Source organism: Bos javanicus, chromosome 1 (assembly GCF_032452875.1).
Source record: "Bos javanicus breed banteng chromosome 1, ARS-OSU_banteng_1.0, whole genome shotgun sequence".
In the NCBI taxonomy this organism is placed as follows: Eukaryota; Metazoa; Chordata; class Mammalia; order Artiodactyla; family Bovidae; genus Bos; species Bos javanicus.
The window spans coordinates 156,423,557-156,450,748 of record NC_083868.1 but is presented as its reverse complement, the minus strand read 5'-3'; the positions used below and the strand labels follow the sequence as shown (position 1 = coordinate 156,450,748).

Here is a 27,192-nt window from a genome sequence, read left to right as displayed (position 1 = left end):
TGAGGTTATTGATATTTCTCCTGGCAATCTTGATTCCAGCTTGTGCTTCTTCCAGTCCAGCATTTCTCATGATGTACTCTGCATATAAGTTAAATAAGCAGGGTGACAATATACAGCCTTGACGTACTCCTTTTCCTATTTGGAACCAGTCTGTTGTTCCATGTCCAGTTCTAACTATTGCTTCCTGATCTGCACACAGGTTTATCAAGAGGCAGGTCAGGTGGTCTGGTATGCCCATCTCTTTCAGAAGTTTCCACAGTTTATTGTGATCCACACAGTCAAAGGCTTTGGCATAGTCAACAAAGCAGAAATAGATGTTTTTCTGGAACTCTCTTGCTTTTTCCATGATCCAGCAGATGTTGGCAATTTGATCTTTGGTTCCTCTGCCTTTTTTAAAACCAGCTTGAACATCTGGAAGTTCATGGTTCACATACTGTTGAAGTCTGGCTTGGAGAACTTTGAGCATTACTTTACTAGTGTGTGAGATGAGTGCAATTGTGCGGTAGTTTGAGCACTCTTTGGCATTGCCTTTGCCACTGTTAATAGATGAGAATTTCATCCACTATTATATCACATCCCCAAGGCGCCCACATCCCATAGTTATATTATTCCTTTGGTGAAATCAGTGTTCACAATATGATGAAAGCTGGGCCATTTGGTGTGCAACAAATAGCTTTAAATATACTACACAAGTTTTTGTTTTCTTTGGAGTTAATAATTACCTGAGGTTTTTTCCTACTTTCACACAACAATTATGCAAGTTTTTCTTCAGCAGGTTTCGTTGCCTCAACTGGAATCCCAGCTCATCTTGAGAACCTTTCCCAGAGCCCTCTGCCTCCTCTCATCTGGGCAGGATGGCCCCCTGAACTTGACTGTCATCCTGAAAATACCATATACTCTCTTGAATTACATCTTAATTTCCCCAAACTCATGTCTTCTTTTTTCTTGGCTTTCTGCCTTAATTTTTCACACCAGAGTCTCAAGTAGATTCTTAAGAAAAGGTGCATTGGAAAGAAGTGAACCTTTAGAGACCTTTTGTATCTGAAAAAATAATGTGTATCTATACATATTTGCCTTTCACTTTACTGGCAATTGGCTGGGTACAGTTTGAAGTTATACTCCTCCGGATTAGAAAAAAAACTTTTTAGTGTGGTAAGGGCACCAAACATGAGATTTTCTTTCTTCACAGAATTTAAAATATACAGTTCAGTATTGTGACCCACAGGTGCAATGCTGTACAGCAGATCTCTTACTCATCTGCATAAATGAAATTTTATATGTGCTGATTAGCAGCTCCTCACTTCCCACTCCCCTTATCCTGGACGACTGCAGTTCTATTTGTTGCTTCCAGGAGCTTGACTACGTTAGAGGCCTCATGTCAGTGGAATCATGCAGTGTCTGTCCTATGACTGTCTTACTTCACTTAGCATAACAACGCAGGTTTCATCATGTTGTAACATATTGCAGGATTTCCATCTCTTTTTTAAGGCTTAATAATATTCCATTGGGCTTCCCTGGTGACTCAGATGGTAAAGGGTCTGGCTGCAGTGCAGGAGACCCTATGTATATTCCACATTTTTTAATCCATTAATTGAGATTTAATCTATTTCTACATCTTGACCATTATTAACAGCACGGTAGTGAACGCAGTCGTGCTAACATCTCTTGGAGATGCTTCTTTCTTTTGGATAAATATGCAGACGTGGGAAACGCAGGATCATACGGCAGTTCCATCATTCATTTTGGAGGAGCCTCTGCGCTGCGTCCATAGGGTCTCACCATTGCGCATCCCAGCGACAGTGACGGGCTCCAGTTTATAAGGCCCTGCTCTAGTGTTTTCTAGCTTCCAGCGTTCCTCTTGAGATGTCTAAAGTCATTCTGATTTCGGATCCCTTGTATATTACTGTTTTTTTCCTTTTTGGAAACAAACAAATGAAAAACAGATTTCACAGTCTGGAAATTCATGTTTTAGGAATTCGTGTTAGTTATTGATGGATTCTTCCCCTTCCAATGAGTTTCATTTTTTTTTTTCTCTCTCTCTCTCTTTTTTTTTTTTTGCAGGGGTACTCTTTTGAATCTAGTTGTTTAATCTCCTGAATCTGTGCTGTTCAATAAGACAGCAATTAGAGATGTCATTTCTCACATCTGCATTTAAATTAATTGAAATTAAATGGATTTTAAAAATTCAATTCCTCAGTCCCACTAGCCACATTTCAAGTATTCAATAGTCACCTACAGTTAGGGGACACCATATTAGACGGTGAAAATATACAATATTCCCATCATCACAGAAAGTTCCAGGACAGTCAGTCCTAGATGGTCCTTTAATGTACTGATCATTTTTGTTTCTATTCTACTAGATCTTTGTTGAAGACGTTTTCTCTGTTTACTTGGCCATGCTGAGTCTCAGTTGCGGCACGCAGGGTCTTCCTTTGGGGCGTGGACTTCCCTCTAGCAGTGGCGTGTCAGGTCACAGCATGGGGCTCGTAGCCAGCGTGCAGAGTGTGCTGAGACCTCCAAATTCCCCTTCACAAAAACTACATCTCCCCGCTGCTGGGAGTGCCCTTGGTTGGGAAGGGTCACCTTGCACATGACCATGGGCTATTTGTGGAGATGAGCTTGCCCACAGGGATTGGTCAGCCTGAGTGTCCATGCCCTTCACCCAACTCAAGACGACTCAGAAAGGTCATCCCAGCCAAAGGGTCTTTTTGTGATGATCAAGGACCTACAGTCTTCTGCTCAATCTTGCTTGCTTTCCCACACATATGTTGATCCCACTGACACTTACTTCTAGGAGAACAGTCATCTGGTTGCACATAAAAAGGGGGGAAATCTGGATCCAGCCGCTTCTTAAAAATACTTTCAAATTATCTAATGATCTTTCTGTGAGCCCCCATAGCTCACAGAAAGCTTCATCATTGTCATTTTCAGGGGTATCTGTTCTTAAGCTTTTCTATTCTTAAGGACCACTGGAAGGCCCTACAGTGGCTTTTGCTTGCTTCTTAGCTTTTTCCACTCTTGGTTACGATTTAGGCTTCTCAGATCCATTCAATCAGTTAACGTATCAATTTTCTTGTTGTTATCTTTCTTATTATCTTTGACCTGTGGGCTTATATCTTAAAAAAAAATCTCTTCCCAGTTGTTTTAGTCAAGTTTTGGAAATGCCTGCATTTAATCTGCTGGTTTCTTGACGTAGACGCCACTCTGCATCTAGAACTTCTGACATTTTTATTTGCAAGCCATGTTGTATAGTAAACAGAAATGCTCATCATTAAAGCTTTCTGGCTGCACTAAGCCAGGAAAGGAGAGTGAGTTAAAAAAAGGATTGTGTGTCTTGAAATTTGATATATTCTTGGCGAAGTAAGTGATGGGAAGCTATAAGATGGAGGTTCAGTCTGGAAGGAGTTATTACAGGTTTTGCAATTACAAGATGATATAAATGACTGAATATAGATTGAAACACAGACATTATATCAAGGATCATGGTGGTTTTATGACTTGAATGACAGTCATAATTATTTTTAACAGCCATACTGATGGGGTAGGATACATAAAAGGCAGGCACTTAAAAGCTATCTTTTCATTAAACTCAGTATAATGAGATATACTACACAGTAGTATGTACTGTCCTGGACGGGAAAGAGCAGGATGAGCTTCAAGAGGCTTAGAGGAAAGTGGCGAATATGATTAAAGGGCTGGGGATAGGGAGAATCTAAGTGGGAAGCTGAAGAACACACAGTTTATTCAGAAGAGAAGAATTAGATGGTTTCTAATGGCCCTAAAGCACATCAAGCAACACTAATTCATTTTCACATTTTAAGTGCTTTTTCTGAGAAAATTTAATGGGATAATTGGTGAGTACGGCGCTTTATTCATAGCAGGCCTGCCGGTGAGAGTTTCCTTCCATCTTAAAGGATCCACACATGATGAAATGGTCTTTAACTTCAACAAGGAGGGGTTAAGATAACATAAGAATCCTCTAAAAGTGAGGACTACTACAGGATAAATTTACTTATTTAAAAACTGATATTTACAGAGAACAAGAGATGATGGAACTGGATCAACAAATGTGTGAAGGTAGTTTTCCTTCAATAACGAACCCAGGAAAGATACACCCTTATTTCTCCAGTTTTCTTTTATATTTCCCTACTTTTTTACATAATTTTTCATCAGTGACCAGGCAATATTTTCTCCAATGGCTTACCAATGGACACTATTTGCATTTTTAATTAAACTGATATTGTGGATATGTTCCTTTTTACTGTGACACAGAGGAAGTGTAAAGATTATGAGTCAAACTCAAGTGAAACAAAGCATGGGTTTCTAGCCTGGCCTTGCCACTAAGTCATTTTGTGAACTTGCACATGTTATTTAACTTTTGAAAATGTTGATGATAATATTGGTTTTACCATGAGGTTGTTGAAAGGATTAGATAAATGAAAATATGGAAAGCATTTAGATAAATATCTGACTTATGATAAACACTCAATAAGAGTTAGATACCATTTTTATTCTAAAAAACATTTAAGGTGCTTACAAAAATAGATGCATGGGAGGTTTTTAAAAATAAGAAAAAGAATTTAAGCAAAGTATTCACAATAATGAAATGAAACTCAAAAGCTAAAAGTTTAATGTTGTTTATTAATAGTATTTTATATTATTATAAGATTTCTGGCTCAATTAAAAAGAGGAAAATGTGATTGGATATAAAAAATATGATATCTATAAATACATTTTCAAAACCCATATCTTGACTTAAAAATGTCTTTCCCTAGGATTCTCATAGTCACTAGGATAGATAACTTTTTTTAAAGTTAGAAAACATAAAAAGTTACGCAATCTCCACTCAACTTCTGTTAAAATTTTAATATAAATGTCTAACCAAGGGGCCAGGCTTCCTCACGGTAAGCAAGCATTTCTTTGTTTTTCCTGAGCTGCATGAAAAATGTCCCAGACAGGAGCTCGCGTCTCCCCACTGAGCATCATATTCAGTTTAACGGAGTCAAAGGTAAATCACACTTTTGGTATCACACTGAAGAAAGCCTTTACCAAAATCAGTAAGATATTTACCTATATTTCTTCTTTTGAAGCACTGAGTTCTCTTTGAATTGATTTGTGACTACAGATGTGAGGTGGGGGTCCAAACACATTTTTATTTAAATATAGAGGCTCAATATTTCCAGGGTCATCGAACAATCCACAGTTACTGCATCAGTGTGCAATCAGAGCTCTGTCATACGTCAGGTTTTCACAGGTGTACATGCATGGTTTCTGGCCCTCCATTCTGTTCCACAGGTACAGTTTTAAAAACGGAGTTGTCTACACACTTTATTCATTAGTATAAGTTTCGTATAAAGACTGGTATGTGGTAGCACAAGTTTTCCTGTTTGGTTTGTCTTTGTCAGGATTGTCAACTATTTTTGCAATTTAAAAAATTTCATACAAATTAAAAAATCTCCCTGGTGGATTCCACAAAAGAACAAATAAAATCAAAATGAAAGAAGAAAATCCCCCCCTCCCCAAATCGTGTCGAGATTAAGGATTTTCATTGGAATTTCACTGGGTTTACATATTAATTATCACTTATTACATTTCTTTTGATACTAAAACTTTCTACCATTCAGTTCAGTTCAGTCACTCAGTCTTGTTCGACTCTTTGCGACCCTATGAATCGCAGCACGCCAGGCCTCCCTGTCCAACACCAACTCCCGGAGTTCATTCAGACTCACGTCCATCGAGTCAGTGATGCCATCCAGCCATCTCATCCTCTATCGTTCCCTTCTCCTCCTGCCCCCAATCCCTCCCAGCATCAGAGTCTTTTCCAATGAGTCAACTCTTCGCATGAGGTGGCCAAAGTACTGGAGTTTCAGCTTTAGCATCATTCCTTCCAAAGAAATCCCAGGGCTGATCTCCTTCAGAATGGACTGGTTGGATCTCCTTGCAGTCCAAGGGGCTCTCAAGAGTCTTCTCCAGCACCACAGTTCAAAAGCATCAATTCCTTGGCGCTCAGTTTTCTTCACAGTCCAACTCTCACATCCATACATGACTACCATTAACCCATGATTATGTTATGACACTCCACTTATTTAGATATTCTTTAGTGCCTTTCAATGGGACACAATTTTCTTTGTAAAGTCTATGCACCTTTTTGCTAGGTGCTGCCTTTTGTTTGCTATTATATATACAGTTTTTAAATGAATTAAATTATTTTTAATTGAAGGCTAACTGCTTTACAGAATTTTGTTGTTTCCTGTCAAACCTCAACATGAATCAGCCACAGGTATACGTATGTCCCCTCCCTCTTGAAACTCCCTCCCATCTCCCACCCCATCCCACCCCTCTAGGCTGATACAGAGCCCCTGATTGAGTTTCCTGAGCCAGACAGCAAATTCCCATTGGCTATCTATTTACCTATGGCTATGCAAGCTGCCATGTTGCTCTCTTCACACATCTCACCCTCTCCCCTCTCCCCATGTCCATAAGTCTGTTCACTATGTCTGTTTCTCCATCGCTGCCTTGCAATTAAATTCATCAGTACCATCTTTCTGGACTCCATGTATATGCATCATTATATGATATTTATCTTTCTATTTCTGACTTACTTCACTCTGTATAATAGGCTCTAGGTTCATCCACCTCATTAGAACTGACTCAAATATGTTCCTTTTTATGGCTGAGTAATATTCCATTGTAGATTTTTTTTTTAAGTGCTGCATTTGTAATTTGTATAGAAATGCAATTGGCTTAGATATTTGTCTACACAATTCTCAATTTGTTGAAGTCAAATAGCAGTTATTTCTCTATGCATTTGTATGGGCTATCTATGAATAATTATATGATTTGAAAATAATGGTAATTTTGTTACTTACATTACAATCTTTATTTTTCCTGCTTTTCCTCTTCTTAGGTCACTGGCCAGGACTGCTACTGTGTGGTTAAACAGAATTGGCAACAATAAGGGGTTTATTTTCCTTGATCTTAATTTTTAGAGGAAATACTCCAAGTGTTTCAATTGGCTATTATATTGGTCTATTTTTTTTTTTTTTTTTAGGAGAGGGAAATGGAACACACTGTGAATCAAAAAGTAGAAGATGCCTTATCTGTGTTTTCACCACAAGCTCTATCATAAGATGCTCACTGTAGACCACTTTGGCTTTCCTACTTTATTAAGATGGTCACATTTTCTCCTTTAACCAGTGAATATGGTATATTTTATTAATAGCCTTTCTTTTTTAAGGACAATATTTATTTCTTTGCACTGCACTGGGCCTTTGCTGCAGCAAGCGGGCCTTCCTGCGCAGCGGCTTCTCTTTGTCTGGGCGCGGGCTCTGGGGCGGGCTTCAGCAGGGCTTGCAGCGCCTGAACTTAGCAGCCGCGGCGCCCGGACTTGGTAGTTCTGGGGCGCGTGGGATCCTCCCAAACCAGGAATTGCACTTGACCTGGCGTCCCCTGCGTTGGCAGGTGGGTTCTTAACCAGGGGACCACAGGGAAGTCCTATTAATAGTCTTGCGACTGTCGAACCTTTCTTTGTTGTGACACATCCAGCTTGCCCAGGTTATGCTGCTGTTTTTTTCATTCCTGGATTCAGTTTGTTAATGCGTTTCATTTAGAATTTTTGTTCTATATTTATGGTTAGTTTGTCAATTTCCCCCCCACTCTTTTCAAGCTGTGTGGTTTTAACATCAAGATTATATTACTCGTCTATCCCTCTGAAAGAATTTAAGATTCGGTTTATTAAATATGTGGGAGTACTCACTGATAAAATCATTTGGGTGTAATATATTGGGGAAAATTTTAAAAACTGATTCAGTACATTGAATAATTATAGATAATTCAAGTTGTATTTCTCATCCTGAGTCAATTAAAAAAAAATTAACAAACTTTCCATTCTGCCTAGTTTTTCAAAATCACTGGTGTAAGGCTTTTGTTACATTGTCTCCTTTTTCTCTTTCTGTGGCTCCTATCAGACCCCTTTCGTTCCTTTCTCTCTCTTTTGGGGCATAGTTGCTTTACCATGCTGTTTTAGTGTCTTCAGGGCAGCAAGCTGAGTCGGTCATATACATATACCCCCTCTTTTTAAGGTCTCTTTCCCATTTCAGTCATTTTTAATACTGAAGTCTCTAATAGTGAAGTTTTGGTTAGTGAATGATCTACAGTTTAGAATGAAGTTTCTGTATCTTATCTCTATTATTTTTGCAAGAGTTCAAGCGGATGAAACATTCTAGTTGTCACTAACTCTTATAAACATTTTGAAAATTGCATCCGACTCTCTTCTGGCTTTTATTGTTGTCTTTGAGAGCACAGCTGTCAGTCAAACCAGCTTTTATTTGCAGATAAAGTCATTTCCCTAAGCCTGCTTTTATGATATTCTCTTTCCATCCACTGTTCTTTAGTTTCACAGTGTAACAGCTCTGAGTCTTGGTTTGCTTACCTTTATAGCAGCCTTTCAGATGTGTTGGGCTTTCTGAGTATTGGTTTAGACTACTAAGATGCATATGAACACTGAAAAATCATTAGCACTTTATTCCCTACCATTCCATCCTGTCTTTCTAAAATCCCAGTTATTCTGGATTGTTTGGCTCTAACCACTATTTCTCTTGAACTTCATTTTCATATGTGTCTGTAATAATTGCATGGATTAATTTTTCTTTTCTAATTCACTAATTCTTTCTTATTCTTTGACCAGTTTGCTGTTTATCCTGCTCATTGAGTCTATTTTTAATTATTCTCTTTCTCATTTATAGGAGTTCTCTTTGGTTCTGCCAACAAAAATACTGGCACTTGCCATCTGCCCCTACAAGGATGGAGTTATAAGCCACCACAGCCACTGGCCTTCAGTACACCCTGAAAGGAGTTTAGGGCAGAGATGAAAAATGAGGCACTCTGTGCTCTGGGAAAAGCTGGCATAACAAGCCTTCAGATAGTCAGGTATATTCAAAAGAAAACTTTATGAGCCCAATTCTTGCATCTCCTCATATCTAGAAAAGCACTACAGTCATTAATGGTGACATCTACCCCTCCAGACTAGCAGCAAACCTCTGACGAAACGTGAGCTTGACGACACATACCGCCTCTCCCAGCTAAGATTGTATAGAGCACTGACCGATGCCCCTGGAGGCACAGTTCCTCAGAGCTACATGAGACCCTGTCCCCGCGGTTATGGTCTTCATCTTGCCCCAAGGAAACTTGACTCACAACACTCACATCGCATTGTTTTCTTTAGTAGACAGTTTTTGTTTTCTTCCAATTATATCTGGTTAATTTTGACTGTCTTTGTCCCTCCACTACTTTTAAAAATCACAAAAATTTTCTTTAAGCAAATTAAATAGACATTTTCCTATCTAATAATTCCAATAGTTTTAGTCCTTGAAGATTCAATTTTGTAATTTTTTTGGTGATGATTCTTGCTTGTGTTAGTTTATCTCACAGCATTCATTATTTTTATCATATACTTGGGTTCCTTGGAACTTTACCTTGGGGGATTCTTTTAGAACTTCAATTAAAAATGTCCAATAAGAACTTTCGCATTTAATTTTCCTATGTGTCTGGGGACCCCAGTGATCAGAATCACTTTAAATAAAATTTTCAGCTATGATTACTTGATATTCAACAGATGTTGTGAATTCAGACCCCAAACCTAAATAAAGGTAAGGTACTAATTAGGAGGGCTTCCCTGATAGCTCGGTTGGTAAAGAATCTGCCTGCAATGCAGGAGACCTTGGTTTGATCTCTGGGTTGGGAAGATCCCCTGGAGAAGGGATAAGCTACCCACTCCAGTAATTTGGCCTGGAGAATTCCATGGACTGTATAGTCCTTGGGGTTGCAAAGAGTCGAGTCGGACACCACTGAGTGACTTTCACTTTCTAATTAGGAATTCTTATGAAGATCAGTCTTTTGTCATGCTCTTCTGGGAACCAAGATTAAGTCAGTGAAAGTGAAGTGAAAGTCACTCAGTGGTGTCCAACTTGACTCTTTGCAACCCCAAGGACTATACAGTCCATGGAATTCTCCAGGCCAGAATACTGGAGTGGGTAGCCTTTCCCTTCTCCAGCAGATCTTCCTGACCCAAAGAATCAAACTGGGGTCTCCTGAATTGCAGTCAGATTCTTTACCAACTGAGCTATCAGGGAAGCCCAGGTTAAGTAAGCAAGTCTTTATTGATGTCTTCAAACTGTGGTGCTGGAGAAGACTCTTGAGAGTCCCTTGGACTGCAAGGAGATCAAACCAGTCAATCCTAAAGGAAATCAGTCCTGAATATCCATTGGAAAGACTGATGCTGAAGTTGAAGCTCCACTCCTTTGTCCACCTGATGCAAAGTGCCGACTCACTGGGCACTGAGACGTTTATGACTCCTTGGAAAAGACCCTGAGGCTGGGAAAGACTGAAGGGAGTTGGAGAAGCATTGACAGAGGACAGGATGGCTGGATGGCCTCACCGACTCCATGGGCATGAGTTTGAGCAAGCTCTGGGAGGTGGTGAAGGACAGGGAAGTCTGGTGTGCTGTAGTCCATGGGATCTCAGAGTCGGACATGACTGAGCGACTGAACAACAGCTTCTTCTTTGGGACCTCTCAGCCCATTGTGAGCGACTCTGTCAATGCCCTTCACTGTCCCAGACTCATGCCTACAGCTCCAGTCTGATCGCTGCTCTGTTGAGGACCTAGGCCTTGTCTTTCTATCCTCATCAACTCCAACATACTCTTCTTCCTCATACTTTCTTTTTGTTCTGCAAATCTATTTCTTTCCCTTTACCACTAGCACAGCCATATTTTAAATGTGTGTTTTTTTTTTTTAAATATTGTGCATCGGTTTTAGATTCTGTATGAGGATCTCTCCTCTGCACCTCTAGCTCATTATATGCTTGTTAATCATATAATTGATTTATTTCTAATAATAGATTGTTGAGAACTCAACAACAAACCACAATGGATGAATCTATTTCATTTTAAAAATATATGAAAGAGAATTTTGTATCAGTGATTTAACTCTATAAGAGAGGCTTGAAGTCTCCAATTTTCTACTTGTTATAAAAATGATAACGTCTAAAAAAAAATGATAACGTCTTCCTCAACAGCATGCATGTATGGCAAATTTGTGGCTTGCTTCTGACTGTTCCCTTCTATTCAAATCACTGTGACCTTGGAAACGTTCAATAATTGATTATAGTTGTCTTTACCCTCTGAGACAAGATGCCGCCTCAAAAGGCTCTTCAGCATAAAATTCTAGCTATTACCAATCCCGTGACATTAGGCCACATAGTAACTCTTATTTGCCACCCTCCTCTGGGTCATCAGACTCATTAGATTTTTTCCATCATTATTTATTATCCTTACAGATTAATAGTGTGTCTTTTGACTCTAATGATGATGTGTGATTGCACAAGGGTGATAGTCTCCATGGAAAGACACTAGCAGATACCAGCCAAAGATATGCGTCCCTTTAATGTAGGTAACAGATAAAGCACCCACCTACACATCTGGACACGCTGCACAGACGGAAACGGCCGGCCAGCAGCACTCAGGCGGTTAGGAAAGCACTCTAGGCTTTCAAGTTCTCATCCTGTCCCACTGCTGCTGGTGAGATCCTCTGACCTAAGGAGAGGCTATCATCAGACCTTTGAGAACCTTTCTTCACTGTTGTCCTGTTTTGAGTGAATTTTTAGATACCCTCTAGTCCCTTCCTATTTGCTGGGAACCACCCTATTCCTAAGGTCTTTGCAGTTAGACTAGAGAATTAAAAGCCAGCTTTCCAGGGAAACCTACTCTCAGTAGGTCCAGGTTTCGAGTTAATCTGAAGTCTTATCCCTTCACAGGAGGTAATGGCAGAACTTTAAGAGGATTAACTTTCACTGTAACTTTAATTTAGCTAGACCTTTTCCCACAAAGACAGACTCAGGAAGTTATCACCTGATGGTACGGCTTGATTTTCTGCACTTCTGGTGCAAAGTACATAAATATGTCATTTGTTCACTCATAATCTCATCAAGATATCCTTTAGGTTTCACTGAAATTCTACTGCAAGATGAAATACAACTGGTGTTTCATTTTGGGTCCATCACTTATTTCTTTCAGCTCATACCTAAGGCACCCTAAACAGATCAGAGACTACACACTTGAAAAATCAAACAAAATAATGACTTAGCCATTCTAATGGCAACTTCTTAATACTATGCTGCAATATGACTTTGAATTCTGCCCTATTTTCCCTTCTTTTCTGGGTATCTCAGCTTCTTTTTAATGGACCTGACTATGTTTCTCATGATCACATTGTTCTTTTAGTTTTTTTAAGACTTTTTTTTAATGTAGACCATTTGTAAAGTCTTTATTGAATTTGTTACAATATTACTTCTTTTTTTATGTTTTGGATTTTGGCCATGAGACATGAGAGATCTTAGCTCCCTGACCAGGGATCGAACCCACATCCCCAGCATGGGGAGGAGACGTCTTAACCACTGGGAATCCCAGTGATCGAAGTGTTCCGAACCACTTTCTTGAGAGATCAACTCACTCAGTGTCTGTATCCTCCTTCACTATAATGTGTTTCTTTCATATTTCCTCTAATAGGCATATTTGTCCATCATTGCACTAAGGTTGTATTAATGAATATATTCTGTATCTGTATACTTGGAATATCCTATTTCTAGTTTTTCTAAGGGCTTTCCTAATAGCTCAGCTGGTAAAGAATCCTCCTGCAACGCGGGAGACCTGGCTTTGATCCCTGGGTTGGGAAGACCCCCTGGAGAAGGGAAAGGCTACCCACTCCAGTACTCTGGCCTGGAGAATCCCACAGACTGTACAGTCCATGGGGATGCAAAGATTGTTTACAGTTAGTGGCAGCTGCTATTTTCCTCTTCGACACTCTCACCATCTCTCCTCTTTTTGCCACTTTATTTCACCCTGTTGTTTATGATCTCTCACACCCTCGCAATCACCACACACACCTAGATCTCAGATTATCACTGGAGCTGCTCGGTTCAAGAACTCTTTCTGTGTTCTTTTCTTCAAGTTTTCAAAAAATAAATTCTAGACCGATTCCAAGTAGCCACAAGACTCTGCATCTCTTTGGCCAGAGTCAGTTCAGACTTTTGTGTGCCATGCCCTAGCTTACATTCTCAGGCTCAAAAGTGAACCAGGCATGGCCTCTGCCTTCACAGAGCTCAGAGGCGAGAAGGGAAAAGGATCATGTGGAAAACAGGCCCAGTCCAACACGCTCCTGAGACCATTCATAACTTCCAGAGTTCCCGTCAGTATAGTCAGTCATTTCAGCCGTTTTCTAGTTAATATACGTTCATCTTTTCATGCGTAAACATTCTTAATATGAATGTCTGCTTTGAAAAATGCTAATACACACAGGCAAAAATTACATTCTCCACATTGAGGAGCAGTTGCCAAATTATGTGTGTATACATCTTTATCAGGAATGGAAAGGTGTATTTTTTAAGTAGATCAAATGAAATTGAATTACCATACAATTTTAAGGCTTCCCAGGTGGCGCTAGTGGTAAAGAACCTGCTTGCGAATGCAAGAGACTTGAGAGATGCTGGTTCCATCCCTCGGTCGGGAAGATCCCCGGAGGAGGACATGGCAACCCACTCCAGTGTTCTTGCCTGGAGAATCCTGCAGACAGAGGAGTCTTTCGGGCTACAGTCCATGGGGTCTCAAAGAGTCGGACATGATTGATTGACTGAGCACGCATAATTTTAAGAGATTGTAACAACTATATGAACAGTTCAGGAGACATTTATCCAGTGAGACTTCTGTGTTTTATAGGAATCAAAGCATCCCCCACACAATGTGTCAAATAAATATGTTAAAAGCCTTATGGAATTTTGGCGAGACCTATTGTAAAGGTAATGAGCTTCCTATGTGGCTCAGTGGCAAAAAATCCAACTGCTAATCCAGGAGACGCAGGAGATGTGGGTTTAATCACTGGTCAAGAAGATCCCCTGGAGAAGGAAATGGCAACACACTCCAGTAATCTTGCCTGGAGAATCCCATGGACAGAGGAGCCTGGCAGGCTACAGTCCATGGGGTCACAAAAAGTCAGGCACAACTGAGCGACTGAACACATATGTATGTTGCAAAGATAAGCAGGATCGGGACTTCCTGGTGGCCCAGTGACTGAGACTCTGTGCTCCCAGTATAGGGGGCCTGGGTTTGATCCCCGGTCAGGGAACTAGATCCCAGATGGCACAAATGGGTTTGCATGCCACAGCTAAGACCTGGCACAGCCAAATCAGTAAATAAATAAAATAATTTTTTTTTAAAGATAAGCAGAATTGCTTGATGGTGGTTCCTATTTAGTCTTCCTGTATGAAGACAGGCAATGGCACCCCACTCCAGTACTCTTGCCTGGAAAATCCCATGGACGGAGGAGCCTGGTAGGCTGCAGTCCATGAGGTCACTAGAGTCGGACAAGACTGAGCGACTTCACTTTCACTTTTCACTTTCATGCACTGGAGAAGGAAATGGCAACCCACTCCAGTGTTCTTGTCTGGAGAATCCCAGGGACAGGGAAGCCTGGTGGGCTGCTTTCTATAGGGTCACACAGAGTTGGACACGACTGAAGTGACTTAGCAGCAGCAGCACAAAGACAGGCTGGGTGGGATGGAAAGTTCACTTTCTCTAATATGAGGGGCAGAAACTCAAACTCCCTTGAAACTGGGGACCCAATCCCTCCCCTTGAGGTCACCCAGTGTTTCTCAGCACTCCTCTAGGTAGCTGACACCTAAGTTCTTGGAACCAAATAGTCTGTTTTTCTCACACTGGCAAAGCCATTGGCACACTAACTCACATAAAAGAAAGGGAAAACATTCCCCCAGCAGCACCCACTAAAACAAGCCCCCAGTGTCCAGCTGATCCCAGCACGTCTCTACGCAAGACGCTGACGCCCGAGACTCAGGCACCTGCAGATGTGTGAGTTCACGCTTTCCAGCCTCTCCCAAGTGAGGCTACCATCATTCCTAACAGTAGCATGACAGCTATACTCCTGGAGTTGGGAACCAAGGACTAGTGAATTCTGCCAGACACAGAGACCTCAGTAAGAATGTATATCTAACCAGGAGGTCAAGTTACACGGTTTTTAAAACTGCCAACCTGAAGTTACTTATCCCCTTAATATTGGGTTGGCCAAAAATTTTGTTTCAGTTTTTCCATAGAATGTAGTGGAAAAAATCAAACAACCTGTTGGCCAATCCAATACATATTTATCTGGTGTTTCCATTAGTTTTTCAATTGTCAAACTTTTAAAAATGTCAAATTTGTCTAAAATAGAAAAAATATGTGTCCCTCCCAAAAGTTATAAAGCTAGAAATATATAAATCTTTTTTAAAAAGAAATTATTTTGATAGTTTTGTCCAAGGATCACAGACTATTGATCAATAGAAAAATTCAGTCCACAGGCATATTTTGACTGGCTGCAGAATATTTGAAAGTTTCCTTTAAAACAGAACGAGGTGGCGAGGCATACTTCATGTGTCAGGCTTGGTTTCCACTATGACAGACCACAGCATTTCAGTCATCGCATTATCCTGCATCTCCAAAGGCAACTTAGTTTATGAACTCTGGCTTACGCTATTTAGAACATTCTAGGAGAGAACGGTATTGGTGAATATGTAAACAAAATCCACAGCCTTAAAAAAATATAGATAAGAAGATAATTTACAGACATGATTGAAACTCTTCAATCACTTTGAGGATCTACCGGGGCTCTTCATTCCCAAGTTCATCACACATTCGACAAAAAGTTGGTGTAGCTCTCCCAAAGGCAGAAATCTATCTCCTCAGTAAAAGTGTTAATTTTTACAGCAGTTCTTTCATCAGACCACTGTGCTTTATTTCGGAGAAGGCAATGGCACCCCACTCCAGTTCTCTTGTCTGGAAAACCCCATGGATGCAGAAGCCTGGTGGGCTGCAGTCCATGGGGTCGCTAAGAGTCGGACACGACTGAGCGACTTCCCTTTCACTTTTCACTTTCATGAATTGGAGAAGGAAATGGCAACCCACTCCAGTGTCCTTGTCTGGAGAATCCCAGGAGCGGGGGAGCCGGGTGGGCTGCCGTCTATGGGGTCGCACAGAGTTGGACACGACTGAAGCGACACAGCAGCAGCAGTGCTTTATTTGGATTTTGGTCTGTGTTTCTTCCTTATGCAAACAAACAAACAAACAAATCAGGCAGGATATTTCAGCAGGGGAAAGGAACATTATTACCATGTTCCCTATTGAAAATTAAAATATTCAAAATAAATCAAAAACAGAAATAAAATCATCTTTGTCTGACTATCTGATCAGTGGCTTAATATTTGTTTTTATGGAGAATATTTTATATATGTATTTTAAACAAGCAACTGACATTATCTTTAAAAAATGTGACCAAATGGAGATTCTCAGAAATGGAGGACAAACAAAAGAGGTATCAAGAACACACAATTAATAGCGGCAGAGATTCTGCTGGAAGGGAAACAGCCACTCCACACCAGGAGGAAGAACCCGTTTTGGGAGTCTTGGAGCTGACTTTGACCCAAACACCTCACACTGCCTTTGACTTAAACTAAAAGCATTCATCAGATGTTCACCTGAGATGTTGATAATCACGATGATTATTTTGTAAAAGAAAGAATTCTATGCTGTTTTCTTTTGCTAGTCACATTTCCTAAATTGAACATTGCTTACACATTCATGTATTCATTCCACCCATCAATCATTTATTGAGTATTTACTAAGTGTCAGACACTCTGTTGGGGACACTATCTTGAACAAGAGAAGCAAAATCTGTTTCCTGATTAGGCTTACATTTTAATGGAGTGGAGGACAATTGAAATATAAACTTTCTAGAAAAGACTTTAATTTTATTGAAGAATAGTTTATCATCTATAATATCATATTCATTTCAGGTGAACAGCAGAGTGGCTCAGTTAAACATATACATCCTTTTCTCATATACAGTGTGATAGACTACTGTGTGGATGTCCTTCTGTCATATATCAACAGGAGGTCTTTGTTGGCTATTTATCTTATATATAATAGTGTGTGCAGACTCACTTTTTAAAAAGATGTTTCATATACTGTACAGGCTATGCTGACAGTGAACAAGGTGAAGGGTTAGAGTGGCTCGAGGTGGACCCTTCAGACTGGATGGGCAGGGGGACCTTTCTAAGGGATGTGCCCAGCGTGTGGCTTCTCAAACTCCATGTGCCTGTGAATAGTGTGGGATCTTATCAGAACGCAGATTCTGACTCAGAGGTCGGAGGATTCGGATTCAGAGGCCTGAGATTCTGCATTTTTATGGGCTATAAGGTGATACTAATACATAAGGTCCTCAGACAACACTTGGGGTAGTAAGGACTTTGAACAAGAAATGAGAATGGTAAAACTCCTGAGCATATATCTAGAAAAAATGAAAAGTCTAATTAGGAAAGATGCATGCACCCTAATGTTCACAGCACCCCCATTCACAATAGCCAAAGCACAGAAGCAACCTAAGTGTGAACCAACAGCTGAACGTATGAGGAAAATGCGGTACATATACACAGTGGAGCATTACTGAGCCATAAAAAAGAATTAAATTACGCCCTTTGCTGCAGCGTGGGTGGACCTAGAGACGGTCGTGCGGACGGAAGTCAGACGAACAGACACAGGGTGTCACTTATACGTGGAGGCTTAAAAAGTGATACCAACGAACTTATTTACAAAACAGGCTCACAGACACAGAAAACAAGCTACGGTTACCAAGGGTGGGGGAGGAAAGGGAGAACTTAGGGGTTTGAAATTAATATATACACACTGCTATATACAAAATAAACCAGGGCCTATTTGCTATATAGCACAGGGAGCTATACTCAGTGTCTTGTAGTAACCTACAATGGGGAAGAATCTGAAAAAGAATATATATATATAAAACTGAATCACTGCTATATGCCTGAAACTAACATGACATTGCAAATCAACTATACTTCAATTTTAAAAAGTTTTTTAATAAATTAAAAAAAATGAGCATGGTAAAAAGAGTTGGGGCAGGAGCTTTCAGCTTCCATCAAAGGCACGTGTGTGAGTTTGGGGGAAGGAACAAGTCTGGCCTGTGCCCACCTCGTTCCTGACTGTCTCTCTTCTGTCCCACGGGCCACCCCAGGGCATGGGGACCTGCCCGGCCCCGACCTGTCTCCAGCTCTTCACGCACTGAGGCTTGGCTGGCTCACTGCTCTGAGCCTCACTGCTCCACCCTGCGGGGCCCTGGGGTGAGCAGGCTGGCCCAGAGCAGACGGGCAGTGAGCCACAGGCACGCTCAGCAGGCTCCCCTCCACCAGAGGTGCCAGCGAGGGTGGCCGGCAGCTAGGCCGGCAGGTCCCTATCCGATCCAGGTGTCTCAGCTTCGGGGGCTAAGGGCTTCAACGCTTGAATTTGGAGGGGACACAATGACGTCTATCAGCTCAGTTCAGTCCCTCAGTCATGTCTGACTCTTTGCGACCCCATGAATCACAGCACGCCAGGCCTCCCTGTCCATCACCAACTCCCGGAGTCCACCCAAACTCATGTCCATTGAGTCAGTGATGCCATTCAACGATCTCATCCTCTGTCATCCCCTTCTCCTCCCGCCTTCAATCTTTCCCAGCATCAGGGTCTCTTCAAATGAGTCAGCTCTTCACATCAGGTGGCCAAAGTATTGGAGTTTCAGCTTCAGCATCAGTCCTTCCAATGAGCACCCAGGACTGATCTCCTTTAGGATGGACTGGTTGGATGTCCTTGCAGTCCAAGGGACTCTCAAGAGTCTTCTCTAACACCAGAGTTCAAAAGCATCAGTTCATCAGCACTCAGCTTTCTTTATAGTCCAACTCTCACATCCATACATGACCACCGGAAAAACCATAACCTTGACTAGACGGAGCTTTGTTGGCAAAGTAATGAGTAATTAAGTCTATGCTGCTGCTGCTGTTGCTAAGTCGCTTCAGTCTGTCTGACTCTGTGCAGCCCCATAGATGGCAGCCCACCAGGCTTCCCGGTCCCTAGGATTCTCCAGGCAAGAACACTGGAGTGGGTTGCCATTTCCTCCTCCAATGCATGAAAGTGAAAAGTGAAAGTGAAGTCACTCAGTCGTGTCTGACTCTTAGCGACCCCATGGACTGAAGCCTACCAGGTTCCTCCATCCATGGGATTTTCCAGGCAAGAATACTGGAGTGGGATGCCATTGCCTTCTCCAATGCATGAAAGTGAAAAGTGAAAGTGAAGTTGCTCAGTTGTGTCTGACTCTTCGTGACCCCATTGGACTGCAGCCTACCAGGTTCCTCCATCCATGGGATTTTCCAGGCAAGAGTACTGGAGTGGGTTGCCATTGCCTTCTCCAAATTAAGTCTATAACAGTCCCCAAAGCAGAATCCTGGAATTCATCAAGTCCTCCTATTTGCTCATCTCCAACTGTGAAGGTCTACTGTTGTAACTGAACTCTATTGCCACACCATCTAGGCTCCTTAAAAAAAACATAATAAAATCTTTACATTTTAAGCCATGCCTGCCTAGCGCTGGACTTCCATCCCCTGACTTTTACAATCCACTTCTGAACAAAGGTCAGCTATCTGTTATTGCATCTCCTAAAATCAGCATTCCTTCCGTGCAGTTTACCAAACGCCACTCATTCTTCAGACATGCTTCCGCGTTCATTTCCCCGGTGAGGGCCTCTTTGCCTCTGCTCTGCTTCTTGCTGGCCCCACCCCACCCTTGTCACTCTCCGTCACTGAACATACTCTACTGCAACGCTGGAACTGTGTGCTTCATACGATCTTGTGCTCTTTGGAGGAAAAAACAAAACAAAACAAAAACATGCCAACTTGAAAAATGTACACCCTGGAGTTTGCATGAGTATAAATCCTGGTTCTTCCACTTTTTACTATGCATACCTTGTCAGGTTACTTAAATCACTGGTAAATAGAAATAAGAACACTTCCTACTTCATAAAGCAAATGAGGCAATGTGGCAACATGAAGCAGAGGCTCAATGACAGCTAGCTATTTTTACACAACCTGCGGAGCACAACAGTGACTTCGACTCCTTTCTACTGAATGTCTGCTGTGATTTGCCATGTGGCGCAAATATTATCTCTTATAAACCTAAAGTCACTGTAGACATCTATATGACTGCCCCTTTTATAGGTGTAGAAACTTAGTCTCTGAGAGGGTAAGCAGCTCATTTAAGGCCTAACAGCCAACACGCCTGGAAGCAGGATTTGTGCTGAGGTTTAGATGAGCATTCTGACGTCTGCAATCATTCAATCCTGAGGGCAGAATGGGGGCTCAATAAATATCTGTGGAACTGCTTGGTTCATTATTAATCCACTTCTAAATTACATTAAAATATTTCTTACTGATAGGGTAAGAGGCAAAGAAAGGCAATGCCAAAGAATGCTCAAACTACCGCACAATTGCACACATCTCATAAGCTAGCAAAGTAATGCTCAAAATTCTCCAAGCCAGGCTTCAGCAATACGTGAACTGTGAACTTCCAGATGTTCAAGCTGGTTTTAGAAAAGGCAGAGGAACCAGACATCAAATTGCCAACATCTGCTGGATCATGGAAAAAGCAAGAGAGTTCCAGAAAAACATCTATTTCTGCTTTATTGACTATGCCAAAGCCTTTGACTGTGTGGATCACAATAAACTGTGGAAAATTTTGAAAGAGATGGGACTACCAGACCACCTGACCTGCCTCTTGAGAAACCTATGTGCAGGGCAGAAAGCAACATGGAACCGGACATGGAGCAACAGACTGGTTCCAAATAGGAAAAGGAGTACGTCAAGGCTGTATATTGTCACCCTGCTTATTTAACTTATATGCAGAGTATATCATGAGAAACGCTGGGCTGGAAGAAGCACAAGCTGGAATCAAGATTACTGGGAGAAATATCAATAACCTCAGATATGCAGATGACACTACCCTTATGGCAGAAAGTGAAGAGGAACTAAAAAGCCTCTTGATGAAGGTGAAAGAGGACAGTGAAAAAGTTGGCTTAAAGCTCAACATTCAGAAAACGAAGATCATGGCATCCGGTCCCATCACTTCATGGGAAATAGATGGGGAAACAGTGGAAACAGTGTCAGACTTTATTTTTCTGGGCTCCAAAATCACTGCAGATGGTGATTGCAGCCATGAAATTGAAAGACGCTTGCTCCTTGGAAGGAAAGTTATGATCAACCTAGATAGCATATTCAAAAGCAGAGACATTACGTTGTCAACAAATGTCTGTCTAGTCAAAGCTATGTTTTTTCCAGTGGTCATGTATGGATGTGAGAGTTGGACTGTGAAGAAAGCTGAGCACCGAAGAATTGATGCTTTTGGACTGTGGTGTTGGAGAAGACTCTTGAGAGTCCCTTGGACTGCAAGGAGATCCAACCAGTCCATCCTAAAGGAAATCAGTCCTGAATATTCATTGGAAGGACTGATGCTGAAGCTGAAACTCCAATACTTTGGCCACCTGATGCAAAGAGTTGACTCACTGGAAAAGACCCTGATGCTGGGAAAGATTGACGGCAGGAGGAGAAGGGGACGACAGAAGATGAGATGGCTCAATGGCATCACCGACTAGATGGACATGAGTTTGGGTGGACTCTGGGAGTTGGTGATGGACAGGGAGGCCTGATGTGCTACAGTTCATGGGGTTGCAAATAGTCAGACACGACTGAATGACTGAACTGAACTGAAGAGGTAAATAGGATCTCATATTAAAGTAATTCAGAAATGCTAGGAACACATATAGAAGTTATTGGTTGGCACACTACTTTTAGAGTCAAAATGAAGTATGTGTGAAAAGTGGAAGGTATTTTAAAAAATGGTTAAAATCACCAGATTTATACTGTAGTCTCTCTCTCTCTGAGGAAAAGGAATGTTGTAGTGAGCTCTTTCAAACCCCAAATTAACAGGTGTATTTTACCCCTTTTATCCATTGCCATCTTTCAAAAGGGGGATTTCTCCCCGATCATACAGACACCAGGAGCACAGGGCAAAGATGATGACCTCAGTTATATAAAACCAGTAGTGATGATCGTCGTGATCAAAACAAGTCAGGTTGATTAAACTGCCCTCACTGAAGCAAAAAATGAAAATGAAAGTGAAAGTTGCTCAGTTGTGTCCGATTCTTTGCCACCCCATGGTCTATACAGTCCATGGAATTCTCTAGGCCAGAACACTGGAGTGGGTGGCCTTTCCCTTCTCCAAGGGAGCTTCCCAACCCAGGGATTGAACCCAGGTCTCCCGCATTGCAGGCGGATTCTTCACCAGCTGAGCCACCAGGGAAGCCCCAAAAGCCATATATTTATTTCTAAAGACAGTTCGGTGTGTCTACACATGTATGCGAATACACATAATACATACACATATATTTAGCGTTTGGAGTAATCCTTTGGTGGCATAGTAAGAAAGGTACCTGGTCTTGTCCCTGCTCTAGACACACGACCCCACAACCCCAGGAATCCCTGGAGGGCTGGGTCTCTTCTATACTAGTGGATATTCGGTCCCACAGGGAAGCTCATGACCAGGAAGACGGGAGATTAGAAGGCTGGGCCTCGTAACCGCCCCCTGACCTTCTGGGAGGGCAGCGGAGCTAAGCAACAAGCTGATCACCAACGGCCAGTGATGTAATCAACCTTGCTTGTGTGATGACTTTTCCATGAGAACTGTTACAGAGTAGGAGACCCAGTGGGCACCTCCGGGTGCTGGGCCGGGGAGAGGGGAGGGGTGGCAGCCCCAGGCTCGTCCCTATGCCTGCCCCAGCATCTCTTCCATTCGGCTATTCCCAAGTTACAGCCTTCGTCATAACAGAAGTGTTTTTCTAAGTTCTGGGAGCAGTTTTAGCAAATTATCAAATCTGAAAGGAAAGGGGAGGGCTGTGAATTTCCCAACATTGCAGTCAAGTTGGACACAAGCATGGGGCGCCTGGGTACCCTGTACCCGTGACCAGCATCTGTGTGCAGGTGGGGCCCTTATACTTGTGGACGCTGATGTTCATTCCAAGTACCAGACCACCTGACCTGCCTCCTGAGAAACCTATATGCAGGTCAAGAAGCAACAGTTAGAACCGGACATGGAACAACAGACTGGGTCAAAAGTGGGAAAGGAGTACGTCAAGGCTGTATATTGTCACCCTGCTTATTTAACTTATATGCAGAGTACATCATGAGAAACGCTGGGCTGGATGAAACACAAGCTGGAATCAAGATTGCCGGGAGAAATAGCAATAACCTCAGATATGCAGATGACACTTTCTTAGGGAAGAAAGTGAAGAGGAACTAAAGAGCCTCTTGATGAAGGCAACAGAAAAGAGTGAAAAAGCTGGCTTGAAACTCAACATTCAAAAAACTAACATCATGGTATCCAGTCCCATCACTTCATGGCAAATAGACGGGAAATAATGGAAACAGTGACAGACTTTATTTTGGGGGGCTCCAAAATCACTGCAGATGGTGACTGCAGTTTTGAAACTAAAAGGCACTTGCTCCTTGGAAGAAAAGCTATGACCAACCTAGACAGCGTATTCAAAAGCAGAGACATTACTTTGCCAACAAAGGCCCAACAGCAAAGGTCGTCAGGCTGTGGTTTCTCCAGTGGTCACGTGTGCATGTGAGGGTCGGGCTGTGAAGAAAGCCGAGTGCCAAAGAACTGATGCTTTGAGCTGTGGTATTGGAGAATACTCTAGAGAGTCCCTTGGACTGCAAGGAGGTCCACCAGTCCTTCCTAAAGGAGATCAGTTCTGGGTGTTCATTGGAAGGACTGATGTTGAAGCTGAAACTCCAATACTTTGGCCACCTGATGCCAAGAACTGACTCATTTCAAAAGACCCTGATGCCGGGAGGGATTGGGGGCAGGAGGAGAAGGGGACGGCAGAGGATGAGATGGTTGGATGGCATCACCAACTTGATGGAAATGAGTTTGAGTAAACTCTGGGAGTTGGTGATGGACAGGGAGGCCTGGCATGTGTCCATGGGGTCACAAAAGTCAGACATGACTGAGTGACTGAACAGCAAAAATAGTGTCAGAAGTGAATTAAATTTTAGGACACCCCGCAGTGTCCAGAGAGCTGCAGAACTGGTGGTTCAGTTTTCAGTTCAGTTGCTCAGTCATGTCCGACTCTTTGTGACCCCATGAACTGCAGCATGTCAGGCCTCCCTGTCCATCACCAACTCCTGGAGTTTACTCAAACCCATGTCCATTGAACTGGTGATGCCATCCAACCATCCCATCCTCTGCCATCCCCTTCTCCTCCTGACCTCAATCTTTCCCAGCATCAGGGTCTTTCCCAATGAGTCAGCTCTTTGCATCAGGAGGCCAAAGTATTGGAGTTTCAGCTTCAACATCAGTAAGGGAAAAAACCTACAGTTGATATTAGAGGTGTTCTAAGTAAATGCACTTCACACTTACCTTCTTCTTCCTCTAACAGGAAAGAAAATTTTGAAAACAGAAACAAAAATCGTGTGCACCTGTTTACATGCTTTTCTCTCCTTAGGCAGGTATTACACTTGCTCTGATATTCAAGTAACTTTGCTGATATGAATGCTTGCCTCTCCTGTATGTAAAATATCCCACAATATTTAGTTATGCAAATACACAGGAAAACAGTCATGCATTTGCAAACATTCCAAATGATAGACTTTGGGAGGTGGGGGCACCAAATAGCTCTCAATCTGTGTTGTCATTCAAAAGACATAATACATATAAAACACCCAGATACATTTTTACAAAGACATAGTTGTTAAAATGTCAAATAGCTGATTCTTGTAAAGAACTTTGTAGGAAATGCCTACAATGACAACTGCTTTTTCTCTGGTCATCAAAATATCCAACTCTACTTCTGTTTAAACGAAATAATATGGGCAATTTTTCTAGTGTTAATTTTTGTCTGCTTACATAAATTCAGGGAATTTCCTCATAAACTATAAACAGAAGCTATAAGGTAAGCAATATAAAGTCTTAGGATCCTTTAAAGATCATTGAAAATCTTGTCTATGTCAACACAAATTATTATTGCGAGATACAGATACACATCTGCAATGTTCCACTCTAACAAGCACTAAATCGAGTTCTGGGTTTTGTACCTAAAATGAAATCTTGCACTTTTAAGTTCTGAGCTGCTCTACGGTAGTTTAAACTGAGAGCTATCTTTTTAATTGCCTCATTTTAACTTAACTTATCACTATCAGTTCGTATTTTTCCCTGATAAAACCAGGTGGTATGAATCTGTGTACTCTGATACAAATTTTTCCATCCTCATCCTCTTGGAATCAGAATACAAACTTCTGGTTCCTGTCAAGTGAATCTTTGCTACAAACAGGAGGATGCAAACTCGCGTGACTGTGATTTTGGGAAACGCACCAGATACTGACTGCTAAGAGTTATGAATATTTATCAGTTGCTGTTATTAAAAACACTCTTTTTTCTTCCTGGAGTTTCTGAGTAAACAATTTCAAAACGTTATTCCATCTGTCAATGTTTTCTGAAAACAGCACAAACCTTCTTTTTTATCTTCTGGAGTAATCTTCACTTTCGTGTCTGTTATATCTTTGAACGAGGCCAGAAAAAGGACCACATCTCCTTTCTCATTCTTTATGGGAACAATATCCAACAGGCACCAAAATGGAGACCCTGCAACCGTAAAGAAAAACACATCAGCCACTGCCTCCTGCTTTTGTACAAAAATCACATCATTCATGGTACAGTTCATCAAGTCCTTACTGTTTTCTTCTAGCCCACGACTCTCCCTACAAATCTTAAAAATGTCAGTTTTCAGATTCCATACATGTCTAGCCCATATAGATATCTCTTCATTTCCATATGAAGGGCTTTCTCTGAAAATAAAGCCGTATTTTCAAGAAAGCCACTGGTCTGTGATGAGACCTTTTTGCCTACGATATTCAAGCTGTATTTCTTCTTTGAATGTATTGATGTTGAAGCATTCAAACTGATAAAACTTTGTCCCTTCCCACCTCCAGCACACACTGGTTCCTAAATAAAGATCTTTGTTTGGTGTGAGCTTCCTAGAGGTTTCTTTAGTCAGTTTAAAAATCAATGCTTGTGCACCAGAATAGCTAAAAGAAAAAACGATGGAAAATACCAAGTTTGGGGAGGATGTTTGTCACTTGAACTCTCCTACATTGCTGATGGGTTGCAAATTAGTACCTATATTTTAAAAAATGTTTGGCGGTATCAACATATATTTTCATAACACAACATTATTCAGCACTGTGAACTGCTGCTGCTGCTGCTAAGTCGCTTCAGTTGTGTCCGACTCTGTGCAACCCCATAGACGGCAGCCCACCAGGCTCCCCTGTCCCTGGGATTCTCCAGGCAAGAACACTGGAGTGGGTTGCCATTTCCTTCTCCAATGCATGAAGGTGAAAAGGGAAAGTGAAGTAGCTCAGTCCTCTCCAACTCTGAGGGACCCCATGGACTGCAGCCTACCGGGCTCCTCCATCCACAGGATTTTCCAGGCAAGAGTGCTGGAGCGGGATGCCATCGCCTCCTCCGTCAGCAATGTGAACGAGTGATAATATAGTAATTGGCAGCAGACTAACATATTGTTGAGTAAAAACAGCCAGACGTAGAGGAGTAGAATCCATTTAAACTAAGTACAAAAACAAGCAAAACTAACCTGTGCTGTTACAGGTCAAGTTAGTGGTTACCTTTGGGAGATTGGGAGGGAACACAGGTCAGGAAATTCTGGGATGCGGGTCCATCTTTCGTGGCCTTTACGGTGATTACATAGGAGTACTCAGGTTTTGAAACTCATCAGACTCTACACTCATGAATTTTTCAGTATGTATGTTTTATTTCAATAAAATATTCTTAAAAGTGATACTTAATACCCCAATAAAGAGCAAAGTAATGCTGTTTGCAGCAACATGGACGGACCTGGAGATGACCATGTATCGAGTGAGGTTAGCCAGACAGACAAAGACAAATATCTGTGACATTGCTTATATGTGGGATCTGAAAAAAATAAAGACGCAAATGAACTTCTTATTTATGGTTACCAAAGAGGGTAGGGAGGAGGAGGGATACGTGGGGAGGCTGGGACTGACATATACACGCTGCTGGTGCTGCTGCTGCTGCTAAGCCGCTTCAGTCGGATCAGACCCTGTGCGACCCCATAGACGGCAGCCCACCAGGCTCCTCTGTCCCTGGGATTCTCCAGGCAAGAACACTGGAGTGGGCTGCCATGC

General features: G+C 41.8%; 1 protein-coding gene across 1 annotated transcript in view; it reads right to left on the bottom strand.

Annotated features, from left to right (window-relative positions):
* KCNH8 (potassium voltage-gated channel subfamily H member 8) overlaps positions 1-27,192 on the bottom strand; it is a 492,242-nt gene that overhangs the window by 248,053 nt on the left and 216,997 nt on the right. The window contains exon 3 of the mRNA XM_061425381.1: positions 25,484-25,615. Within this exon, the coding sequence (XP_061281365.1) occupies positions 25,484-25,615 (132 nt within the window). The remainder of the gene's footprint in view (positions 1-25,483; positions 25,616-27,192) is intronic.